At 47.6% G+C, this 22,758-nt stretch overlaps 1 protein-coding gene across 1 annotated transcript; it reads right to left on the bottom strand.

Annotated features, from left to right (window-relative positions):
* Positions 1-1,215: 1,215 nt before the first annotated feature.
* On the bottom strand, positions 1,216-1,611 carry LOC138447996 (proline-rich protein HaeIII subfamily 1-like). Its single transcript, XM_069604522.1, has one exon. It carries the CDS (start codon positions 1,609-1,611, stop codon positions 1,216-1,218), a length of 396 nt encoding a protein of 131 aa, XP_069460623.1.
* Positions 1,612-22,758: the final 21,147 nt, after the last annotated feature.

Genomic DNA, 22,758 nt, shown 5'->3' with positions numbered 1-22,758 from the left:
CATCGAGCAGACATTTGGCCTGTTGAAGGCCTGGTTTCTCTGCCTCCGCAGGTCGGGGGGAGCCCTCATTTACGGGCCAGAGAAGGTGAGCAAAATTGTGCTGGTATGTGCAATGCTACACAACATGTGCATCCGTCGCAATGTCCCCCTGCCCCCTGACATGGACATGATGCCACCAGAGGACGAGGATGAGGATGAAGAAGAGGTAGCAAATCCTCTGTGCCACAATGGCAATGATGGATGTGCCACACGGCAAGAATTAATTGACCTCTACTTTTGATGGACTGTTAAAGACACAGCACTGGTCATGGGTCACACTGGCACTGGACACTGTACATGATTAAATAGATACACACTTAATAAGCAATGTCTGTCAAGTTTGTTCGTTGCATAAGGATGAACTATGTACAGGTGTGAAAAATATTGCCTAACACTACTATCCGATTTAATGGATCCCACACTCACTACCCCTACACCCACTACCCCCACACTCCCTCGCCCAATCCCCCACCAACCCCACACCCCCTCCCCCACCACTGCTCCCCCATTACCCCCAGATCCCCTCCCCCATAACTCCCTCCCCATTACCCCCACAACCCCTTCCCAACTACTCCCTCCCCACAAGCACTAGTAACTTGGCCTATTTATGCCCCCCTTTTGGAGGATGGGGGTGACCCTCTTGTGGGCGATTGAGTCGCTGTGACCGACGTACAGGGCTACTCTGAATGCAATTGGTCTGTGTTGTGCTGGAGGAAGGCCTGAGTGGGGTGGTGCTGTGCTGTTATTCCACTATAGCGTTTACCAACAGGTTGATGGACTCGGCCATACCAGACATTACTCCATTTCCCCCCCGCACACACCTTGCCAGGTGGTACACACCCTCTGTGGCTCTGCCCAGCATTTGAGCCGTGTTACACAAGGTATCCTGCATGGTCTGCTGTGTCAGTTGTGCCTCTGTAACATACTGCGTGACCAAGGCGTGCATTGCCTTTCCTCCATCCTGGTGATGCGCCCCTCAATGTCTCGTATGTACCGTAATCCAGGTAGTGGCATGGGAGGTGGGCTCTGAAGGCCTGAGGTAGTAAAGACAGCTTCATCCTCATGGCTACCGTGTCTCTGTGTGTCCTGCATGCTGCCCTCCACAGTGCTGTGTGCTCCAGAACGTTCATTTGGTGTTGCAGGTTCGTCCGGCTGGGTGGGTGGCAGGGATTCAGGTTATTCCTGCAGGCTGTGGTCTGGGTATTCGGGCTCTTCCTGCAGGCTGGGGTCTGGGGATTCAGGCTCTTCCTGCTGATGGGCCTGCTGGTCAGCAGGTGGTGGCTTCTGGGGCTGCTGGTCAGCAGGCCGTGGTGGTGGCTGCTGGTACTGTTTGGCAGCAGGTGGTGCTGGTGGCTGCTGGGGCTGCTTGTCAGCAGGTGGTGGCTGCCAGTGCTGCTTGGCAGTAGGTGGTGGTAGTGGCTGCTGGGGCTGCTTGGCAGCGGGTGGTGGTGGTGGCTGCTGGGGCTGCTTAACAGCAGGTCGTGGTGGCTGCTGGGGCTGCTGGGCAGCAGGTGTTTCCTGCTCCCGGGGGGGCTGGGCCGAAGATGTTGTGGCATGCTCCGGTCTTGCCATGGATGTACTAGGCTCCTAGTTAGAGGTGGTGGATTTGCAGCAGCGGTAGCGATTAATAATAGTTTTATCGATGTCTTGGAGCATGATAAGACCTTGAGTATTTTCATGAACTCGCACCTCTCGTATAAGAGACATGTTTCTTATCTAAAATAAACCTTTGTGCGTTCTACACTAATCTTATATGTCAAATCCGACCATATCTAACTGACCAAAACCTAGCTCTGATTGCAGGAGCCATAATTAACTTGAAACGTATTACTGTAATAGTCTCCTGATGGGTACTCCCAAAGGCAATACCACAAAATTGCAGACCATACAGAATGGTGCGGTTAGGTCTGTTTTTGGATTGAACCGACGGAAAAAAAATTCAGCAGCCAGAAAAAAACTTCACTGGCTGCCAGTCCAACAGCGGATACAATTTAAATGCTCCGTTATGATATTTAAGTGCCTAGCTGGTACTGCTCTAACTATCTTGCGAAAAAACTAACTAAGGCCCCCGTCCGAAGAAACCTTCGATCTAATGATAAATATAACCTACAACAACCACGTAAAATCCTGGAAAAGGTAGGTGGTACTAATTTTGCTCATTGGGCTCCAACGATTTGGAATTCCATGCCCCCTCTGATTAAAAACAGTGTGTCTCTTGTCGTATTTAAGAAACTGCTCAAGACACACCTGTTTGATAAAGGAGAAATGTAAAAGTCCCTGTTGCTTTTTCTCCTGCTTGAGGTATCTGTTCCATGTTGTCTGTCTATGTGAACACTTTGAGGACTATGGGCGATAGGGCGTTATACAAAAATCACAAGCACTGAAGCAGAAAGAAATTACTCCCAATATAAGGACTGGGAGGACGGTGTTCGAAATGAAAACTCAAATGAGAGGGACTTTAACGTAGCCTTACCATCTGAGGTGAAAAGACAAATGCAATTTAACTCAGCCCCTGGTACCAGAGTTGAATGGAGGCAAGCCCATTTTGAAGAATACCCCAGTTTTATGTGAAATTCAATGTTCTCACATGGTGGTCCTCCGTCACTTAATCGGGGTAGGATTTTGTCCCTATTTGGTGAAGTTCCTAGACTTTCTCTGATCTCCTCTGGTGACATCAAACTTATCGATTATATTCACCCCACCAGGTTTGACTATGTGAGGGTGGTTTTCTACTCGAAAACTATTCTGGATCTTGTCCTTTCTGAAATTGTGCCCTTGCAACGTTTTGGCTTTGATTTGGAGATTTACAGTGAGGGATTCTGGAAGTCATGGGAAGGGGAGTAAGGGAGGGTCTCCAAAGACTCATATATGGGAACTCAAACCCAGAACACAGAGAGGGACACCCACCAGATTCCTTCCGTTGCAACTGACTTGAGATGGCTGGCTCAGACTCTCAGAGATTCCATATCCAAAATACAAACAATCAAAGACAACCCTTAGAATACATGCCCCTTATTCCTCTTGTCATGGAATTTCAGAGGGAATCGTGCTCTGAAGCAGTCCTTGGCCTGTTGTACTATCTTACATGATGCCACTATTCTTTGCTTACAAGAAACTTGGGCTCTTGCCCCCCCTATCTCTAGATGGCTTTCTGGTACACCAAGAACTTGCGGTTAAAAAATCTAAAGGTAGACCTTCGGGGGGACTCCTCATTGCTGTCAAAATCAACTCTTATGCAAAATGCCTCAAGACATTCAAGATTCATCAGGGATGCATTGCACTTCTTTTGAAATTCCGCCCCTGTGAACCCTTTGCGAATCTACTGATTATTAACGTTTATTGGTGTCCTGATCTTGTCTTAAAGGAGTTTATAGCCCTAATCGACTCAGTGATTCAGGAATGCCAAGAGATGTGTGATATCTTGAACATCATTGTGGCAGGTGACTGTAATGCGGGTGTGTGCTCAGGGAAATCTGCTGATAGTGGCTCCTCGAGGAAAACTTTACAGGTGGACATTTGGTTTCAATTTCTTTCTGGCTGGGGACTGCTCCCTGTGTCTGGGGTGCTCTACAGGACCATTCAACCTGGTCCAATGGGATTGTGTGCTCTACTATTGACTATGTTTTTGTTAGCACACTGATTTTCAACCAATTCTCTGACTTTGTTTTGGCTCGCTCTACAGTTAGTGATCACAAAATGCTCAAACTATATCGATACGCATATCATACCCCTCATGCCGACCAGTCTTTAACAACACTGGAGGTAAATGCCCCCTGCAATAGACTCACCTGGCACAATGATAACCTTACAAAAGTCAATTTGATGTTTCTGTCTGACTATCATAAGCATGGTCCTGATAAGAGACTGATTATTTACTCACATGAAGCTTTTGAGAACTATGTGATCCGAAGCCCGTTTGGCATTAAGAAATCTTCTACAGTAACTAAGACCCACAAGCACTCCTTCAGTTTAGAAATGCAAAATATTAAGAAAGAGAGGAATTGTGAAATGTGCGCATTCCGGAAACTGCAAGGTAATAATATTCAAGGTGATCAGTTGAATAATGTGAAAAACAAATGGAAATCTAGATTGAGATCATTAAGGGCCAAGCTTCGTCAGAAGGACGCTGAAGACATGCTATTTTCACTTACGGCCTCCAATTCTCGTATATACTGGTCCTTAATTAATAGCAGAAGTGAGGGTCAACTTAGAGTTCTAATCCGATAGTTGAGTAGGACATTCTGGTTCCCTCTATAGCTCTCCAAAACTGGTCTGGAATGTGCCTAAGGACATACAATTGTGCCCATGGAACATCCCCTTTACTTTGGCTCATATTCAACATAACATCACTTGTTGTTCTGCCTCTCGGGCTCCTGGCCCCACCCTGCTTTCAAACATGGTATTTAAAGGTAATTCCACCTTGTGGGTGAACATTCTGTTTTTCCTTTTTAAAGACATTGTAATCACCAGGGCCATTCCAACTAGTTGGCACTTGTCTTCTGTCGTTCCAATTTATAAAAAGGGCGACAGGTTGTATCCTCTCAGTTACAGACCAATTGCACCTTTGGACGCAGACTCTAAAATCTTTGCGTCTATTGTTCTTGAGCATATACATGTGTGGATTAAGGACTTCCATATTTTATCTCCCTGCCAATTTGGCTTTAGGAAACATGTGGGGATAGATGCTGGTGGTCTATTAACCAACATCTTGCACCATCAGGCTTGGACTGTGGGGAATTTGCCTTTATATCTGGCCTCCATAGATCTGACGTCGGCTTTTGACATGGTTAACAGAACTACGTTATGGACCAAACTACTTCTTCTTGGTCTTCCCTCCCCTCTCTTGTCAATTCCTTACCATTTACATGAAGACACCAAAATTAAGGTCCGACTGAGTACAGATGGCTCATTGTCAGAGGAAATAAAGGTCTCCAATGGGCTCAAACAGGGCTGCATTTTTGCGCCCACTGTTTTTAATTTATATTTTTCGGATGTGGGTTCACACCTAAAAGAATCTTCTTTTGCTGCCCCCAAGGTGGAGGGGGTCAAGATCTTTTGGACTGCTTACGCGAACATCGTTAACTTATAGGAGCATACACCCATTGCCCTGCAACGTCTACTGACTTCATTTAAAGAATACTCCAGTGTGAACTCCTTAATAATCAACCGCACTAAAACTGTCATACTTTGCCTAAGTCACAGGAGGAGTTCCAATAAATTCTTTTGGTTTTTAGATCATGTCAAACTCCCAGTGAGACAGGCCATGAGATATCTGGGCTATCCGGTTTTTGAAGACAAAAAAAAGGCTAACTACCGGGAGTTTCTTGAAATGAAAATTGTTCCCCTTATGAGTCAAATGCAGAAAATTGATAATAAGTACGGGAAATTCACTATGGAGCCTTGTTTGCGTCTGTACCGGAATAAAATCGTGGCTCAGTTTTGTTACGGTCTGGAATGCGCTCCACGCTGGTGCAGGGAAGAAATTGTAAAGTATGAGTCTCGAATCTTAAAACACATGGTGAGGTGTCTACCGAAGTGTGTTCCTCTGACGGCCATCCGTTACGAACTGGGACTCTTTTATCTTAAAAGCATAATAGAGTGGTGTAGGCTCGCCCTATATAGGAAACTCCTTGTCAGTAATGACACAACTCTATATGGTGTTATGGGCAGTGGGTTTCTTTACGGGAAGGCTACTTTGAAGATTCTTGAAGATATGGAAAGGGAAGCACTTGATTGTCTAGAAAAAGTTGGTGTCTCCAAGAGCTTTTGATTTCTAACCCTATGAAGGTAAAAACTCTTCTCCTTCATTGTGATGCGAATTCCACAGTTGCAGAAGTTCTGACCAAGAAATTATATAGTCAACTTGTGTCCAATTTTAAAAAAATGGGTGTTACCGAGCCGTATCTGCTCAAATTTCCTGACAGAACATGGAGGCACGCCTTCATGAGGGTAAGATTCAACGTACTGGGTACTGGGGACATTTTGAATATTAGGTCTGGTGCTTGTGCTCCTGTTCCTATATGCAGATACTGTAAATCCATGGTTCCATTGGAAAACCTAAGACATATTCTAACAGCATGCAATGGTTTAAGGTCCGAACAAATTAAGTTTTTCTTGCAATTTGTTCCCAATACTGACTGTGTGGATTTGAACTTATTATGGTTAGATATGCTTCACGGGAATCGAGTAAAACTAGAATTTTCAGTTCTGAGATTCTTGAAAATGCATTGTGGTTTTTAATTGTCTACTTTAGGTAGTCAATGTAACTTTGGAAATGTGTTAATCGTGATGTTTTGTCAATATGTAGTACAAGTGTTTATTTTAACTTATTTTATTCTGCAAAGTTATTTAGTAAAGTTAATAGGAAAAATATGGACAGATGTTAATATTTGTCTATGTATTCTTATTATGTCTTAACTTTTGTAAAGGTTACTGTGTAACCACAAACAAAAAATAAATAAAGATAGATAGATAGATAGATAGATAGATAGATAGATAGATAGATAGATAGATAGATAGATAGATAGATAGATAGAGATAGGCAACGTGCAGCAGTGGACCTGGGTATGGTGGCATGTTCACCTTCACTGTCATATGATGTGCCTGTGGAGAACAGTGAGGTAGGGCATCTGTAATGGGTGTGGATCCATCTGACAGACATCAATGCTAGTACATTCAGAGTCATGTGCATTGTCACGAACATGGTGGAGGGCATGGCATGGTGCACACATGATTGTGTGTGGGATGCAGTGTGGGAGCATGTTTGTGGTGCAGGCATTGAGTGTGCAGTGTCTGTTACCTGGGGTACTGGTGTTCAGTGGTGTAGGTGGTTTAGCCCATGCCACAGGGGCTGTGTGAAATGTAGAGTTTGATTGTGAAACGTATGTGTTTCACTTGTGGACGTTGCTATGTTGATGTTGACTCTGTGAGAAGAGACATGGTGGATGTGACAAGTGTGCCACTGGTGTCATTGATGTGTGCATCTTGATATGATGTGGCTTTGGCCATGTGGTGACTCGGCGGTGACGCCAGCAGTTGGACATTGTCTGGGTGATGTGTATCTGTGTGCATGCAGATGGTTCTTGTGTGGCCAATACAGGGGACATGTGGGGTGCGTCAGTGGGGTTTGTTTCTTGTCTAGCAGCCATGTTCATTGTACTTGTGTGTAAGGAGGTTGTTGGTGGGTGTTATGGCAGCAGGGATCTGGTGCCACTTACTTGACATTTGGACGTGTCCATTGGCATTGGGGCTACAAGGTGTGTGATGTGACTTTGAGATTATGGTTACAGTCACTCACCGGCATCATCGGATGTCACTACTCCCGTCTCCACATCTCCAACTCCCTCTATGGTCGCAATATGCAGGACGGTGCTGCATGTCTCCTACCATGGCTGCAATTTCATGTGGGATGGTGGTCCACCTCCTGTGGCCATGCGCTGGCTGAGCTCTGTGGCGAGGAGGTTGCGAGCACAGAGACGTAGGTCGTCCCATCTCTTCCTACAGTCTCGGACGGTCCAGGGTGTTGTCCCCACCGCCGAGACTTTGCAGGCCACATCCTCCCAAATGGCCTTTTTTCATAGTTGAGCTTGGCGCAGCAGATTTGCACAGGAAACCATATCTGCATGCTCCACAAGGGTGTTTGCCAGAAAGTTCAGTTCCTGTTCACTGAACCGGGGTTTGCAGCAATGGACAGCACCTTGCCTGGCTGACATATTCCTCTGTGTCGGTGTGTCCTTGGATTTTGAGTTACACTCCTGTAGAATGAGGATTGCAATGGATTTTGTTTTAATGATGGCCCTGGTGCATTTCCCGTTCGGTGCATTTCCTGTTCCGGTGCAATGACGTTGATTCCGGTGCCGCTAATACACCGTTAATTACGGTGTCCTCAGTGCCGGTGTCGTGTCTGCGGCAGGGATGATGCCGATATCGGAGGTTTTGAGCCTGTTACAGGCATGCCAGGTTAACGTTTCTGGCATGCCAGAATGCCCGTGCACGCTGACTCAGAATCTACCATAGATTCCGGCAGCAGTGCTACACGGAAACATTAGCAACGGCATGCCGGTAATTTTCTTTTTTTACTGGCAAACTCGTAATGAGGCCCACTGTCGCATTAATCAATAGGACAACAGCAATTGGTACTGATTCGTCGTCCACCCATGTCAGCAGTTTAGAGTTCTTGGCCCATGACTTTAGGCACTCACTGTTCACTTTCTGCACCTCATACACTGGTTCCTTCCTTACTAGATGAGCTGCCCAGGACATCATCCCATCTTTTCATCCTTTGTTCATAATCACTTGTCCATAGATCAACAGCTATGAGCGCTCCCAGCATCCAGGCATTCCAGTTCTTTCGGTTTGGTCAGAGCAGTTCATCCTCTTTATTTCTTCAACTATTACTTTGTCTTGTCCCATAGAAGGATACACGAGTATCTTGTCTGTCCACCCAGGCTCTTTTTCCATTTGTGTTGTCTTAATATAATCATCCTGGTATGGGAATGACTGTCTTGATTGCCATCGCAGTAACGCTGCCTAAAAGTGCTGCAGAAAGCCAGAAGCAGAGGCAATGCCAGTAGTTGCAACGAGACCTGTGTGGTGCATCAAGCGTCCCGTACGCCTGAATGAATAAATATGACTGCCAAACTGTGAGTGGACTTTATTGTTATTTGTTTGCCAAAAGTGAAAGATGTTGTGTCTGGCAAGGACACGTGTAATGGAGCCGGCTCCATACCGTCACGGTCACTGACATCCAATCAGGGGTCGGGACTGCGGTGCATGCGCGAGGCTCGCTTCTCGAGCTCACCACTTGCCGCAAAATAGAATAAAGAGGTTAGACACATGCTGCTCGTCTCCGTGTGTTTACTTTCCCTCAGGGCACACTCGTGCAGGGGTGTTCACACCGACAGGACAGAGAGTTAAGTCCCACTATGGCTCCATGTAATATATTGTTCTCTCTGCCTCCTCAATTACTTGGTAATCTGACTATGGCGCTGAGGATGGGATTACACACAAGAAGCCTCACTTTGTCCATGCTTCATACCTATCTGCAAGAATGATGCATCTGCAATAGCGGTAAAGATACACAGAATAACCATCTGACATGCTTTCTCCGCCTATGCAATACTGCATAGACAGCCCTCTACAAAATCAGACAACGAGCACAATGAAGAGGATGCATCCATTCGACATGAATGATAAGCAGGCTTTGGCTCGATGCTGGGAAAGATGGATTAGGAGATTTGAGAACTATCTTGCGGCCTATGACCAGCATGCATTTGACAAATTGGCTAGGAGACGGCTAATAAGTCTAGTAGGAGATGAAGTTTAAGACCTCATTCCCACTTTTCTATCAGATGAGTTTGGCTCACATGCAGGACTCAAAGAAGCACTGAGTACGAATTTGAACCCTCAGAGAAGTATTGATCACGAGCGTCAAACGTTCAACACATGTCAGATAGCAAGTGAATCCATGGACGTGTTTGCAACCCGCCTGCACAAGCTGGTAGCTCATTGCAACTTTCATAAATTCCCAAACGAAGAGGCAATTAGACTCAGAATTATCAGAGGATACATGTCCTCGAAATTCAGAAAAGAAATGCACCGAGAACCGTTCCCTCTTGCCACAATAATTATGATGGCCAGGACAGAAGCCAGAGCAGAGGTTCAAGCATCCCAAATAGAGACCAGTAAAGGATCTCTGAAAGAGCAGTTATACCAGGACAATATGTACCCCAGTAACAATTCCCAGAAATGTTATCCATCAGCAGGACATTGTTCACGATGAAGCCTTTCATTTCCTCATAAAGAAGGAGTGACATGTCCTGCAGAAAAATACAGCAAGTGTGAGAGAGAAACCCTGAAGATCAAGTATGTTTAAAAAAACTAAAACATATCTCATTTAGTGAACCTGTCTTGAATGTGGCAGACTTCAATAGACCCTTGATCCTGCAGACAGATGCCTCACATACTGGCCTTCGGGCTGTGTTATCACAAGTACATGATGGTATAGAACCTCCCATTCTCTAGATTAGCAGGAAGTTATTTCCCCGAGAGAAGAATTATGCCACTTTGGAACTTAAAGCCCTAGCCATCAAATGGGCTATAACTTATATTTGTATTTTATTGAGTTTTATATAGCACTTTTAACCAAAGCGCTTCACAAAGAAAGAGTCAACAGTACATTAAAATCAGCGTAAACAATTGTGTTCGGGATCAGCCGATAGCAATCAGACAGGAGACTGAAGTAGGTGACATTTTAGGGAGGAGCGAAACAGAGAGTAATATGCTATAGATTGGAGGGATAGTGGAAGAAGGTTCCAGTCGAGAGGGGCCAGCAGTTGAAAAGATCGAAAGCGAGATTGGGCGCAGGGGGCACGTGGAACAGTAAGTAAAAATAGTCCAGCAAAAAATAGTCCAGCAGAGCGGAGAGGACGAAACGCAGAGTAAAATGAAAGGAGAGAAGCGAGGTAATCAGGGGCAAGGCCATATAAAGATTTCAATACTAAACAGAGGAAATAGAAGTTCAGCTGAGAATGAAAGGAGAGCCATCCAAAAGAGTCAAGAGAAGAGGAGATGGAGTTACTATAGGATAATAAGCAAAACGAGTGGATGGAGGAATGATAAATTGATTTGAGGGGGGCTAGGCGTGAACAAGGAAGACCAAAGAGTAGAACAGAGCAGTAGAAAATATTAAAATATAATTTGACGGGTAGAAAATTTCACCTGGTTATTGATCATGCTCCCCTTAAGTGGTTGAGTCTCCGAAAATATACCAATGCCAGAGTTATGCGTTTGGTTTTGGATTTACAGCCCTATTGCTTTTTGGCTGAACATCATAAAGGAAAAGAACAGGCTAATGTTGATTCCCTTTCACAATTCCCAATCAACACTGTGAATACCAGTGATATTAGGGTAAGGGTATGTCAGGGAAAGGCTGACGATTCCTGATCATAACCCTGGAGGTGGTGTCTGCGGGAAGATCACATGAGAGGGGATTCAGGTCAGGAGAATTGGGAGAACCCTCTAACTTTTTTCCCTAATGATCCCACAGTGCTGATAGCTTGTTGTAAAACTGAGCCGTTTGCTAAACAAAGGAACCAGAACATTAGGGACTTAACATCCCATAATGCTCTAAGTACTGTGAGAAACCAGAAGGTGTCTCACCCACTAGTCCCCGGAGATCTGTTATCCAGGTGGCCAGGACACAGCCATCAGTTTTGATCCAGTTCCTGCGGTGGACCAGTGCGGGAGGATCACCTGGGTGAGGGGTCTTCGGGGAGTGGGAGTGGGACACCGGATGGTGAGAAGCGGTATTACCTTCCCTATAACACCTTTACCCCATCGGACTAGGACAAAGAGAAAGGGGCTGAAGCATTCACAGTCGGGTAAACCTCTCCTAAGAACCAAATATCTAGTGGGGATAAGTCTCATGGAGGTGGGAGTAAGAGTAGGAGTTCTCCTGCTGCAAAGCAGGTTCCCAGTGGATCCAGTACCGTTCTTCGCATTCCTGGCATTTTGTTGGGACTGTGGGGCTCTGGACCACAAGAAGGGTGACCCAAGTGTAAAGCTAAGGCACTTCGAGTCCAGGCTGTCAGCCTGATCTACCCTTGCTCCATGCCTGAGGTGGAGGCCACTGTCCTCCCGACCTCTACAGGAATCACAATTGGTGCTCCTGCAGAGATTTTCCCAGTGTCCCTTGGGGGAGGAGACCAGTATGCAGAAGTACTGGCTACTATCCCACAAAACACCCACAGATTTTTGGGAAGTGTCCTCCTAAATGGCCAGCCTTCTACTGGTTTGAGAGACACTGGGACAAGTATGACGGTGGTGGACAGGACCCTGCTCATGCCAGAGTACTTTGCAGGTGCTCTTCTGAGAACTACCAGGTTAGCTGGTGGGCCTCCTAAATTATCTGCTGTAGCCCTAGTCACCATCACGTTTGCGGACAAGACAGCAAAGCTTCCCATCCTGGTTCAGGACAATGTATCTGCCAACATCTTGTTGGGGAATGATCTAGTAGAGTTGTGGTTAATCTCTGATGGACTACCCCTGACTGCTGCTGCAGTCACTAGATCTCAGGTCACAAGGGTCTGACTGGTAGTCAGGTACCCAAGACAAAGGGGAAACCCAAGGCGAGAAGGAGAAGCAAGAGGACTGCCTCTATGAAGGGGACTCCTTCTCTTCCTGCTATTTTTCTGCAGCACCCACTCGGATTCAGGCTCCGGAGGGCTGGGTCCAGTGGTAGCCTGAGACTCAGCTCATGGGGGAGAAGAGCCAGAAGACCCTCCTGCGGGAGAGGTGCTCAACCCAGAGGATCACCCTGACCTTCAATGCGTGTTGGCTGAAGGGGGCCCTCTAGGGGTGACTTCTTCAAGGGTCACAGAGAGTGTCACTCTCTCGAGTGTCTAAGAAAACAGGCCCAGGCACAGGGTGACGTGCCTGTGTCGTTCAAGATTTATTGTGAGGGTGAGCTCCTTTGTAGTGAGCCCATTAAGCCTGAACCTGGTGCCCTCAAGAGGTTGGTGGTACTGAAGGTTTACAGGCCCTTCCTACTGCAGTTGGTACATGAGGTGCCCTTAGCTGGTCATCTTGGGACCAAGAAGACTAAGCAAAGGCTCTCTGCACATTTCTACTGGCCTCGGATGGGAGTAGAAGTGGAGTCCCACTGTCAGACCTGCCCCACTTGTCAGTTGTCTGGCAAGACTGGAGGTAATGTCATTGCCCCACTGAAGACGTTGCCAGTGGTTGGCACACCATTTGAGAGGGTAGGCATTGACATTGTCGATCCCTTGGACCCTCCCACATCAGGTGGACACACCAGCTCATCCTGGTCCTGGTTGATAATGCCACCAGGTACCGTGAGGCTATACTCCTTCGGATCATTACTACCAAAGTGGTTGCCAGGGCTCTCCTGGGCATTTTCACCTGAGTTTGCAGGTACCAAGGATTGGAGGTTCTGTATGGACTACAGAGGTGTCAATGCCGTCACCAAAACTGACGCACACCCATTGCCCAGGGCTGATGAACTCGTGGACACTTTTGACCTTACATCAAGCTATTGGCAAATAGCTCTGACGGACCAGGCCAAGGAAAAAACTGAATTCTCAACACCTGAGGGGCCCTACCAGTTTAGAGTCATGCCTTTTGGGTTGAAGAATGCACCTGCCACCTTCCAAAGAGTAGTCAACCATGCACTCAGTAGGCTGGAGGCCTTTTGTGTGGCCTACCTAGACGGAATTGCTGTCTACAGTTCCACCTGGGAAAAGCGTTTGACTCATTTGGATCGGGTGTTGCAGGCCATGCGAAGGACTAACCTCACTTTCAAGGCCACCCAGTGCCAGATAGCTCAGGGGAAAGTCACTTACCTTGGTCATGAGGTAGGAGTGGTCAAATCCAACCTCTCCCGAGTAAGGTACAGGATGTACAAAACTGGGAAACTCCCACTACTCAAACCCAGGTGAGAGCTTTTTTGGGCCTCACTGGTATTACCAGAACTTCATGGCAGACTATGGAACCATAGATGCCGCTCTGACAGCTCTGACTGTGCCCACACAACCTAGTAAGGTTAATTGGACTGAAGACTGTCAGAGGGCCTTTGTTGGCTTCAAGGAAAGTCTGTGTAGGGCACCTGTGTGATGTGCACTGATTACAGCAAACCCTATATTGTTCAAACTGACGCCTGTGACACAGGAATTGGAGCTGTCTTGTCCAATTTAGATGACAAAGGGAGGGAACATCCTATAATATTCATCAATAAGCAACTCAAAAGGTAGATAATTTAAGTGGGATACTGTTGAAAAGGAATGTTTCAGTATAGTTTAGAGCCTTAGGCATGTTAGGCCCTGCCTTATGGAGTCTACCTTCAAGGTCCAAACAGACCACAATCACTTAAAATGACCTATGCAGATGAAGGGTGAAACCCCTAAACTGCTGAGGCGGTCACTTAGCCTGCAAGGGCTACACTTCACTATTGAGCATAGACCAGGGAAGAGTCATGATAATGGAGATGGCATTTCCAGATGGTATGTTGACCATCCGGACGATGGTTTCAATTTCGTGGGAGATTAGATCACCATAACCTTAATCTGGGGGGGGGCGACTGTGATGCTGAAATGCATTGGAGGGACAGGGCCTCCATGTCCTTGTCCAGTACTGCCCTATCATGTGTGTTCTGTGTTGTTTTCTGCACAGGAGTCCAGTTCGGACTCATGGCAGTGCAGCTCTTCCTCTTTTTGGTTGTGGTGGACAGAGACCCCTCATGGCACCAATGGGTGGGGGTACAACCCTGTACCCCAAGTGTATGTTTTTTGGCACCTCTGTGTGGCCCGCAGAGCAGGGTATGGGCTGGTGGCAGCTCCATGCTGAATTTGATAGGTGCTCTGAGTATCCTCCATTTTGGGCTACCCAGGCCCAGCCATAGGAATCAGTGGATTCCTGATGGTTTCTATTACCTGCTACTTTGTTATCCCAAAGTCCCGGGAAGCCCTGACTCTGTCCCTTCCCCTGCCTGGATGTTGGGTGGAAGAACCATATATGGTATTGTGGGGAAGTCCAGGCCAGAATGGCTGGAGCCTTCCCAGTGACTGTATGTTGTGGGTACACCCTTGGGGTGGGACCTGTGTGAATGAAGTGTGTGACCAATATGCACTTCATGTTATGGGTATCTGGTATCTGTGTGTGTGACACAAAGATTGAGACAGCCCTGCCTGAAACTGACATGATCGCAGTGTGGTGTGCTGAAAGACTGGGTGCTTGCTCCAATCCACATTCCTTGTTATGGGTGTCTGGGTGGAAGTGAATGGCCTGAATGCACGGGGAGCCTGATTGTGTGCCTGCCTGCATGAATGCCCTTCTTACTGATTGGCTGGCTGAACGGGGCTCAGCAGTGTGAATGAGGGACCAATGTGTATATCTGGGGACCTCTCACTGACCAAATTGTTCAGAAGCTGAAGTTGAAACTTGAAGCTGCTTATCCTTGAAGCCCAGCTGGAAGAAGAAGAACTGCTGCTGCTTTCCTTCAATGAAATCTGAAAGCTGTCGAGTCTGTTGAGGACTGATCCGAGAGAGGACCTGGCTAGGTGACCGACCTCTATGCAAGCTACGAGGAAACATCGAGCAGAAGCTGATCTTCATCGAGGCAGCCTGGAAGCCAGTCCCGAAAGCGCCAGGGCATCAAGGCCATCGAAGTCCATTGCCATTGACTGTGGTTCTGAGGATTTCTGTAACCGATGCCTTTGCCTAAGAACATTGAAAGAAGGTCTCCCTTGCCATCACCGCCGACCGCTTTGTCCAGCCAGAGAAAGTCGAGGTCGTCGAACACCGAGGAGAATCCGCTGGTGGGTTTCCTGCCACCTGAAGTCCACAAAGACACAGACAAGTGAAAATCCAAAATCCAGCTGTGGTCGAGTTCCTATCGTCAATGCTGATACCCGACACCCACTGTCTCACCTATGTTCTTCACTGAGTCTTCTTTGCAGCGCAAAACTCTTTTCATCAAGGAATCTTGACGCCAGGGTTCACATTCTTTGAGGACTCTCGACGCCCTGTGGCTCCTGCTTGAAAGGGAGTCATCCTCGAGGGATCCGTCGAATAATCATCAAAGAAATTCTGCTAACACAGGTATATTGGGGTAGTTGAACATTTTTGAGCAGGAAACAAGACTATTTTAACATTAATGGACTGGGCTTGTTAATACACTTTGTTACAGGTTGCCAGGTGGGGGTATCCTCACACAGAACTGTGTCTTGGTAGTTGGACAATGTATTTTGCCACTGTTTAAACTAACTTGTCTTCCTTCCTATGTTCTATGCTGATCCACATTGTTGTTTGATTTGTGTGCCATTAGAACTGTCAGCAGTTGATGCATTTTAAAGGAGTCAATAGCTAAGTGTGGTACCACATAGACCATTAGAATTGCCAGAGTACAAATTGTGTTAATATTTGATGTATATATCTTGAACCTTATTTATATAAAGAACTGTGTTAGCACATAGCATACTGTGTGGACATTCTGTTGTGAGGGTCTTGGGGACTACACTGTACTTATGAACCAGCCTGCATCACATCCGGAGAGCTTAAGCCTTGGTTACTTGTCCATTGTTACCCTATAGAGAACTTTGCCTGGGGTTCTCTGTTCTTCTACTCTGCCATATAGAGGGCAGGAGTACCGATACCCCCTCCAGTCTTTACAAGCACAATATTACATAAGGATTGTAACCATCATTGTCAAAATAAAGAGGAGATAATATTTGAGCAAGACAACAACCACCATTGCCTAAGCCAAAGAAGGGCAATTATAACAAAGAGACATTACCAGCCGTTTACTGATGTGAAAGAAGGAATTCAAAGGTGGCAGGAACGAAGCCTTCCTTATAGAGAGGAACCTAACCTGAAGTGCAAGTGGCAAATAAATCAAGGGAACAAACAGCATCAATGTGTATTGTATCCTCACAGAAGAAGTTGTGAATTCTAATGCTGTTGCAAGTCAAAGATCTTTTTAAGGTTTGAGGCAAGGCTCAGCACAGAGTATTTGTAGTGATGTTCGGATTTTGGCATGTGAATATACCAAGAAAGGGATTATTAGTGGCAGTCCTGGAAGGTTAGTGGACCAGGAAGAAGAAATGGATGTACATTGTAGTGAAAGGTTGTGGTGGAAAGAAAGTGGCAAGACCAATACTGTGTTATGATGAACTGTGGTAAAATCATCTTGACAAAACATTGTTTTTAATGAAGAAGAATTGTGGAAATATTTGTTCTTCAAAGAAAATGTTACGTTGAAAAATTGAATGAAAGTTTGAAGATAAAGGCCCTCATTACGAGGTATGCCGATATGTAAATACCGGCATCATTTACTGTTCCGTAGCATTCCGACCTGGAACCACGGTATTAGCGGCATACCAAACAACGGTGCTGCTAATAGCAGCATAGGCGCGTAAACGCGCCTCTTCAGGTAGTAAATACCGGCATGCCGGTAATAGGGGGTAATTTCAACCCACGCAAACATGCAAATACCGGCATTGCGAGCCCGGTAATAACGGGCTGCATGATGCCGGCAAAACAGGCATCGCGGACCACCCGCAAACAGCAAGCAAGATACAAGGCAGCTGCCACAGGTGCACACAATCCCCACAGGTGGAGTCAAAGGAGGCTGTGCCAGTATGAACTGAGCACACCCACACACCACAACCCCCCCCCCCCCCCGGTGTAGGCAATGCAGAGTTGCCCAGTACAAAAGGAGCACAACTAAACACCACACCCGTTCCTACACCAAAATGCACCCACTAGCATTTGCAAACATGGCGCAGGAGGACCTGCCTATGCTGATACAACTACAGCAACAACTGCAACAACAACAACAACAACAGCAGCAAGAACAGGCAGCACAGAGGAGACACAGGAGGAGAAGGAGGTTGAGACAGGCCCATCCATTACCAACAGCGCAGCCACCAGAGCCTCGTAGGCAGCCAGCAATACCTCGCACCAGACCCAGCCCATTCAACCCAACCCCTGAGCAGATCCACACCCTGTACCGGTTGGACCGTGACACCATCACCACCATAGTGCACATGGTACAGAACGACATTGCCAGCCACATACAAATATGCACTGCCATCCCCCCACTACTAAAGGTGGTGTCTGTGCCACACTTCCTGGCCACAGGCACCTAGCAACACACAGTGGGCCAGCTGCATGGCATTTCACAACCACTATTTTCACGCATGCTGAACCAAGTGCTGGATGCCCTCCTGAAGCACGCAAGCACCCACATATCTCTACCACGGACTGCCCAGGAGATAGCCGAAACCAAAGTAGGCTCCCATGCACTGGCAGGCATGCCCAACTGTGTCAGTGCCATCGACTGCACCCATGTGGAATTGATAGTCCCCCATGCCATAGAGGCCGTGTACCCCACTCCATCAATGTGCAAATGGTATGTGACTCCAGGAAGATCATCACCCATTGCTGCGCCCGATTTCCTGGATCAACACATGATGCCATGTTACTGGGTAAATCCACGGTACCCCATCAAATGGAGCGACCTGCCGAACCACGTGCCTGGCTGCTTGGTGAGTTGCACAACCGTACCATGGCAGTGCGTTAGGGTACTGATGTGTGGCGATGAATGGGGGGGGCAATACTGCACCTGGGTGGGAATAGCCGGTGATTGGAGAATGCATGCAGAGCCAAACACTCCTGACCTGAACCATTCAAACGGTACAGGACACCTCACTGGGCCACATATCACAAATAATGCATATCAATGAGAACAAGTAAGAGGCACAACCAGGCCACCATGGTTATGGCAAGCAATGCATGAATGAACAGGACCGCAAGTGTGGCTATGTGGGCAGTGTGACCATGCATAATAAATAATGAACAGCACGAATTGGAGTCAAAACATTGTTGCACTACCACAGCATATCTGCCTCAGCATGCATGATTACACCCTGCATCATCTATTGAATGCCAATCAGACTACCACACCTCATGACAGTACAAATTGCACCTAGATAACATTTTTTCATGCTTACAGGGACATGTGCATGGCCACACTAAATAGCTGGCGGCATGACTGTGCTCCCTGAATTACGGGAGTTCAGAGTGACACACACCTATTTGAATCTGCTTGCTGGTGATGGAGGATATCCCTTGAGGCCGTGGCTACACACTCCTTTGCCTAACCCGCAGAATGGCCATGAGGAGGAGTACAATTGTGTGCACACCAGTACCCGTGTTGTCATTGAGCAGACCTTTGGCCTGTCGAAGGGGCGGTTCCGCTGCCTCAGCAGGTCTGGTGGGGCACTCCTATATAGGCCTGAGAAGGTGGCAAATATCACCATGGCCTGTGTCATGCTGCACGACATGTGCGTCCGGAGAAATGTACCATTGTCACCTGACATTGACATGCATGGGCCGGGTGAGGATGATGAGGACGGAGACGGAGGTGAAGTAGCCCCACTGCCAGTACGTGATGCACGGGATGGCCATGCTGTACGGCAAGCATGAATTCCAGTATACTTCTGAAACACAGGGACTATGAAAGACTTGTGTCAGTCAGACACTGGGCCAATGTGAACATGCACACAAGGAATGTTGGGAGTTGGGCACTGAACACTGTAACACATTAAATGGATGCACACAAAAAATAACAATGTCCAGCCATGGATTATTATTCTCACGACTTGTGTATTATTTAAAACTGCAAAAATGTGCCCACTCCCCCCTCCCAAACCCCCCAACAAACTCCCTCACCCACCCCACAATCCCCAGAAGATACCCCAACAAACTCCCTCACCCACCCCACAACCCCCAGAAAATACCCCAACAAACTCCCTCACCCACCCCACAGATCCCAAATGTCCCCATGTGTGCAACAACCAGTGTTCCCTTCACCAATGTAGTTCTTCACATTGTCATTGGCCATACTGTTATTGCTTTGACACTTTTGGGTCTGGGGGTGCCATGGCCGAGCGCCGTGCACTCCTCCGCGTTAACCGCACAGGGCTCGATTGCACCGAGGTGGAAGGGGTTGTTGTAGTGGAGGTGTCTATTGTCAGTCCCATGGCTGGGCCAAGGTGTTGCCGCTGCATTTGCGGGATGTTTGCAAGAAGGGCCTGTGTCAGTGACCCCATGCACTCCCTGAATGGACATGTAGATGCCTCCACAGCAGCTGTATTGGCTGCAATGGCCGTGGCTATGGCCCTCATGGCCTCATTCCCAGCGTTGACCTGTTGACGCATGATTTGCAGCATTGACTCTTGGCGGGCCTCTACCCTTGCCAGGCGAGCCTCGAAGGAGGTGTCGGCCGCAGGTGTACTGGTGGCTGGCAGGGTGGTGGGTGGCAGGGTGGTGGCTGGCAGGGTGGCGGCTGGCAGGGTGGTGGAAGGCACCTGCGTGGGGTCCTCGTCCTGGGCACTGTCCTCCTGGAAGATCCCAATGTCTGATTCTCCAAGGTCAGAGTCATGGAGACACGGATCGTCCAGGCTCTCAGACTCCGCAGGTGGGTGGGGGCTGGCAATGGGGCTTGGGGTGGATGTTCCACACATGATTCCAGCCTCATCATCCACCTCTGTGGACACAACGTCCGTGGTGGCTGGCAGAACGGCTCCCACTGTTGTGGGTGCCTGCTGCTGTTCTGTCGCTGCAGGTGCCCCCTGCAGGGTTGAGGCCTTGCGTGGCACACTGGGTGTTGCTGCAGGCATTTTCTTGGACGGGGGGGTGGCTGTGGCCCTGGTCCCTTTGTGTGCACTGGATGTACTTGCACCCCTGTCCTGCGTTCCACCTTCCTCATCGGTGCCTGGGAGATAGAAGAGATGCAGGTCATCTGTGATGTTGTCAAATGGCAGCTATGATGTATTGCGGTGTGATATGTTCATACATTCAGGCATCATTTCATTTCTGGTGTGTGGCATTTGGTGTACTGAGGGGACATGTTGGCAATCAATGCATGGCTGGTGGCATAGCATTGGTTTGGTGTCTGTGTGGTGGGTCCCATGGGCATGGATGGGTCATGTTGCACCTCTGTTGGGATTGGAATTTTCACTCAGCATGCGTGTGGTGCAGGGTGTGGCACTCATTATTCTATGGATGTGTTGATGTAGCCTTGGAACATGCATTGCCTTGCCTAGTCTAACTTCCACATCACTTGTGCCACATCATGTTTTGGTATACGTGGATGTGATGGTTTACTCACCTTCCTCTGTGGTGGTTGCAGCGCCGAACAATGAATGCACTTGCGGTCTCCTCCCATGTGGTGAGCTTCACAGGGGAGCATGGGCCACCGCCTGTCGCCATTGGGGCCCTCCTGTTCTCCGCCAGGATCTTCCTGACCCGGAGGCGGAGGTCGTCCCAGCGCTTCCGGCAGTCACGTACACTCCTTGGGGTGCTCCCCACTGCCGACACCCTCTGAGCGACCTCCTGCCAGACCTGTTTTTTTTTGGTTTGGGCCGCATGCTTGAGGTCTGTGCTCCTGATTGTGTCTGCATGCTGTTCGAGGGTGTTAGCAAGCATAGTGAGTTCAGCATCAGAAAAACGCTGCTTCCTCTTCCTTTGGGAGGATTTACTGGTGGCCTTCGACATCCTGCTTCAGTTGTGGCACACAACAACACGAGTGTAGTGGTGGTTATGGAGGATGGCAATGGATTGTGTTTTTAAAGATGGCCGCCGGCTCATTTCCCGTTCCTGCGCGATGACGTAATTTCCGGGTCCTTTTTTGCGACCACGGTAATACCGTGCCGGTATTACCGTGCCAGTGTTTAGTGGTTGTTATGACGCGGTTACAGAATGGGCGGTACCCGCAATGCCGGTATAGGGGGGTTGGTGGCCCGTTACCGGCATGACGGTTTTGTCACTACCGGCATGGGGTAACGCAAGTTCTCGCGCACTCGTAATCACCCGCTGTTAGCGGGTTCATACGGGCACAGACTCGCACGATCCGGCATGCCGGTGATGGACACGCTGTTACCGGGATACTCGTAATGAGGGCCAAAGTCTTTTTGGTTTTGTGATAATCAAGAGGGCTATTGGCTGAACCCTGATCTACCCAGGAAGGTCTGGTAATCACAAAAACAAACTGATCAGGGTGACCAAACAGAACTAACATGCTCTAATATTCATCAACCACAGTAAAAAAACTTGCTATTATATTCTGCAGGAAAAGTGGCCAGGCCTCGCATGACGGTGGGTTTGAGTGAAATCAAATATACTTTCACGTATAAATATCTAGGTGTAGAATTTGATCATAAAGGAAACTACACTACATGTATCCACGTGCGCAGAATTAAAGCTGCCCAACTTACAGCATTAATATATAAGTTCACGCTCGAACAGAGTGGTTTTTCAATCTGGGCAGCACGCCAACTGTATATCCAATGCCTGGTTCCCATGGTCACGTATGGTCTTGACCCCCCTTATCAATATGAATTTAGGATGGCTACAACTTGTGGAGGGCAAGTTCTGGAGGAAAATTCTTGGCCTCCCCCAATGCATCCCTATGGCCATAATTCGATTGGAGCTAGGAATCATCTCTCTCAGGGCCATAGTTTTGAGAAAGCGGATGGAATTTTATATCCTGTTTAATAATAAACCTGCTAACAGGCTCCTTATGACCATAAAAGAGGATGCAGTGGCCGGCAGACAGAAAAAATTAGAAACTCAGATGAACGCCTTGCTCGAAGAAATAAGCTGGTCTCCTGAATGTGGCAGAGAAAAAGAGTGCTTGTTTACTTGCATGCATAGACGTTTAAATCTGTGGGACTGGCAGAGCAATTTTATCCATCTTGAAAGTTTGAAAAGTTATAATTTTATCATGCATGTCCTCTATACCTTTATGAAGGTGCAGCCTTATTTAAATCTCTGCTCGTCGGACCAATTGAGGCATTTTATTTCCCTCCTACGCCTCAATCATCTACCTCAATCATCTACTGGCGGCTAGTGGCCCGGAAATGGATTTAGGTGTAGCAGAAAGGTATTGTAGAATATGCAAACTCCCTATGGAGCCTGAAACTGCCCGCCACGTTTTAACACTATGTCCCAGGATGAGAGTGAAATGTGTTAAATACTTAGGTGAGTTTGTCTATAATCCAGAATTTATAGAGCAGACAGATTTATGGAATCAGTGTGTCAACACTGTAAATCCGAAACTACACTTAGCACTTTTCCAGGTGTGGTGTGAGGCCTCCACTTGTATGAAAATAAGTTCTAGGGTGGCCTCTGTGCCCTGAG

Source organism: Ambystoma mexicanum, chromosome 3q (assembly GCF_040938575.1).
Source record: "Ambystoma mexicanum isolate Mex_15411 chromosome 3q, UKY_AmexF1_1, whole genome shotgun sequence".
Taxonomy (NCBI): Eukaryota; Metazoa; Chordata; class Amphibia; order Caudata; family Ambystomatidae; genus Ambystoma; species Ambystoma mexicanum.
Note: the sequence above shows the minus strand (reverse complement) of the source record. Positions and strands in the feature narration are given on the sequence as shown.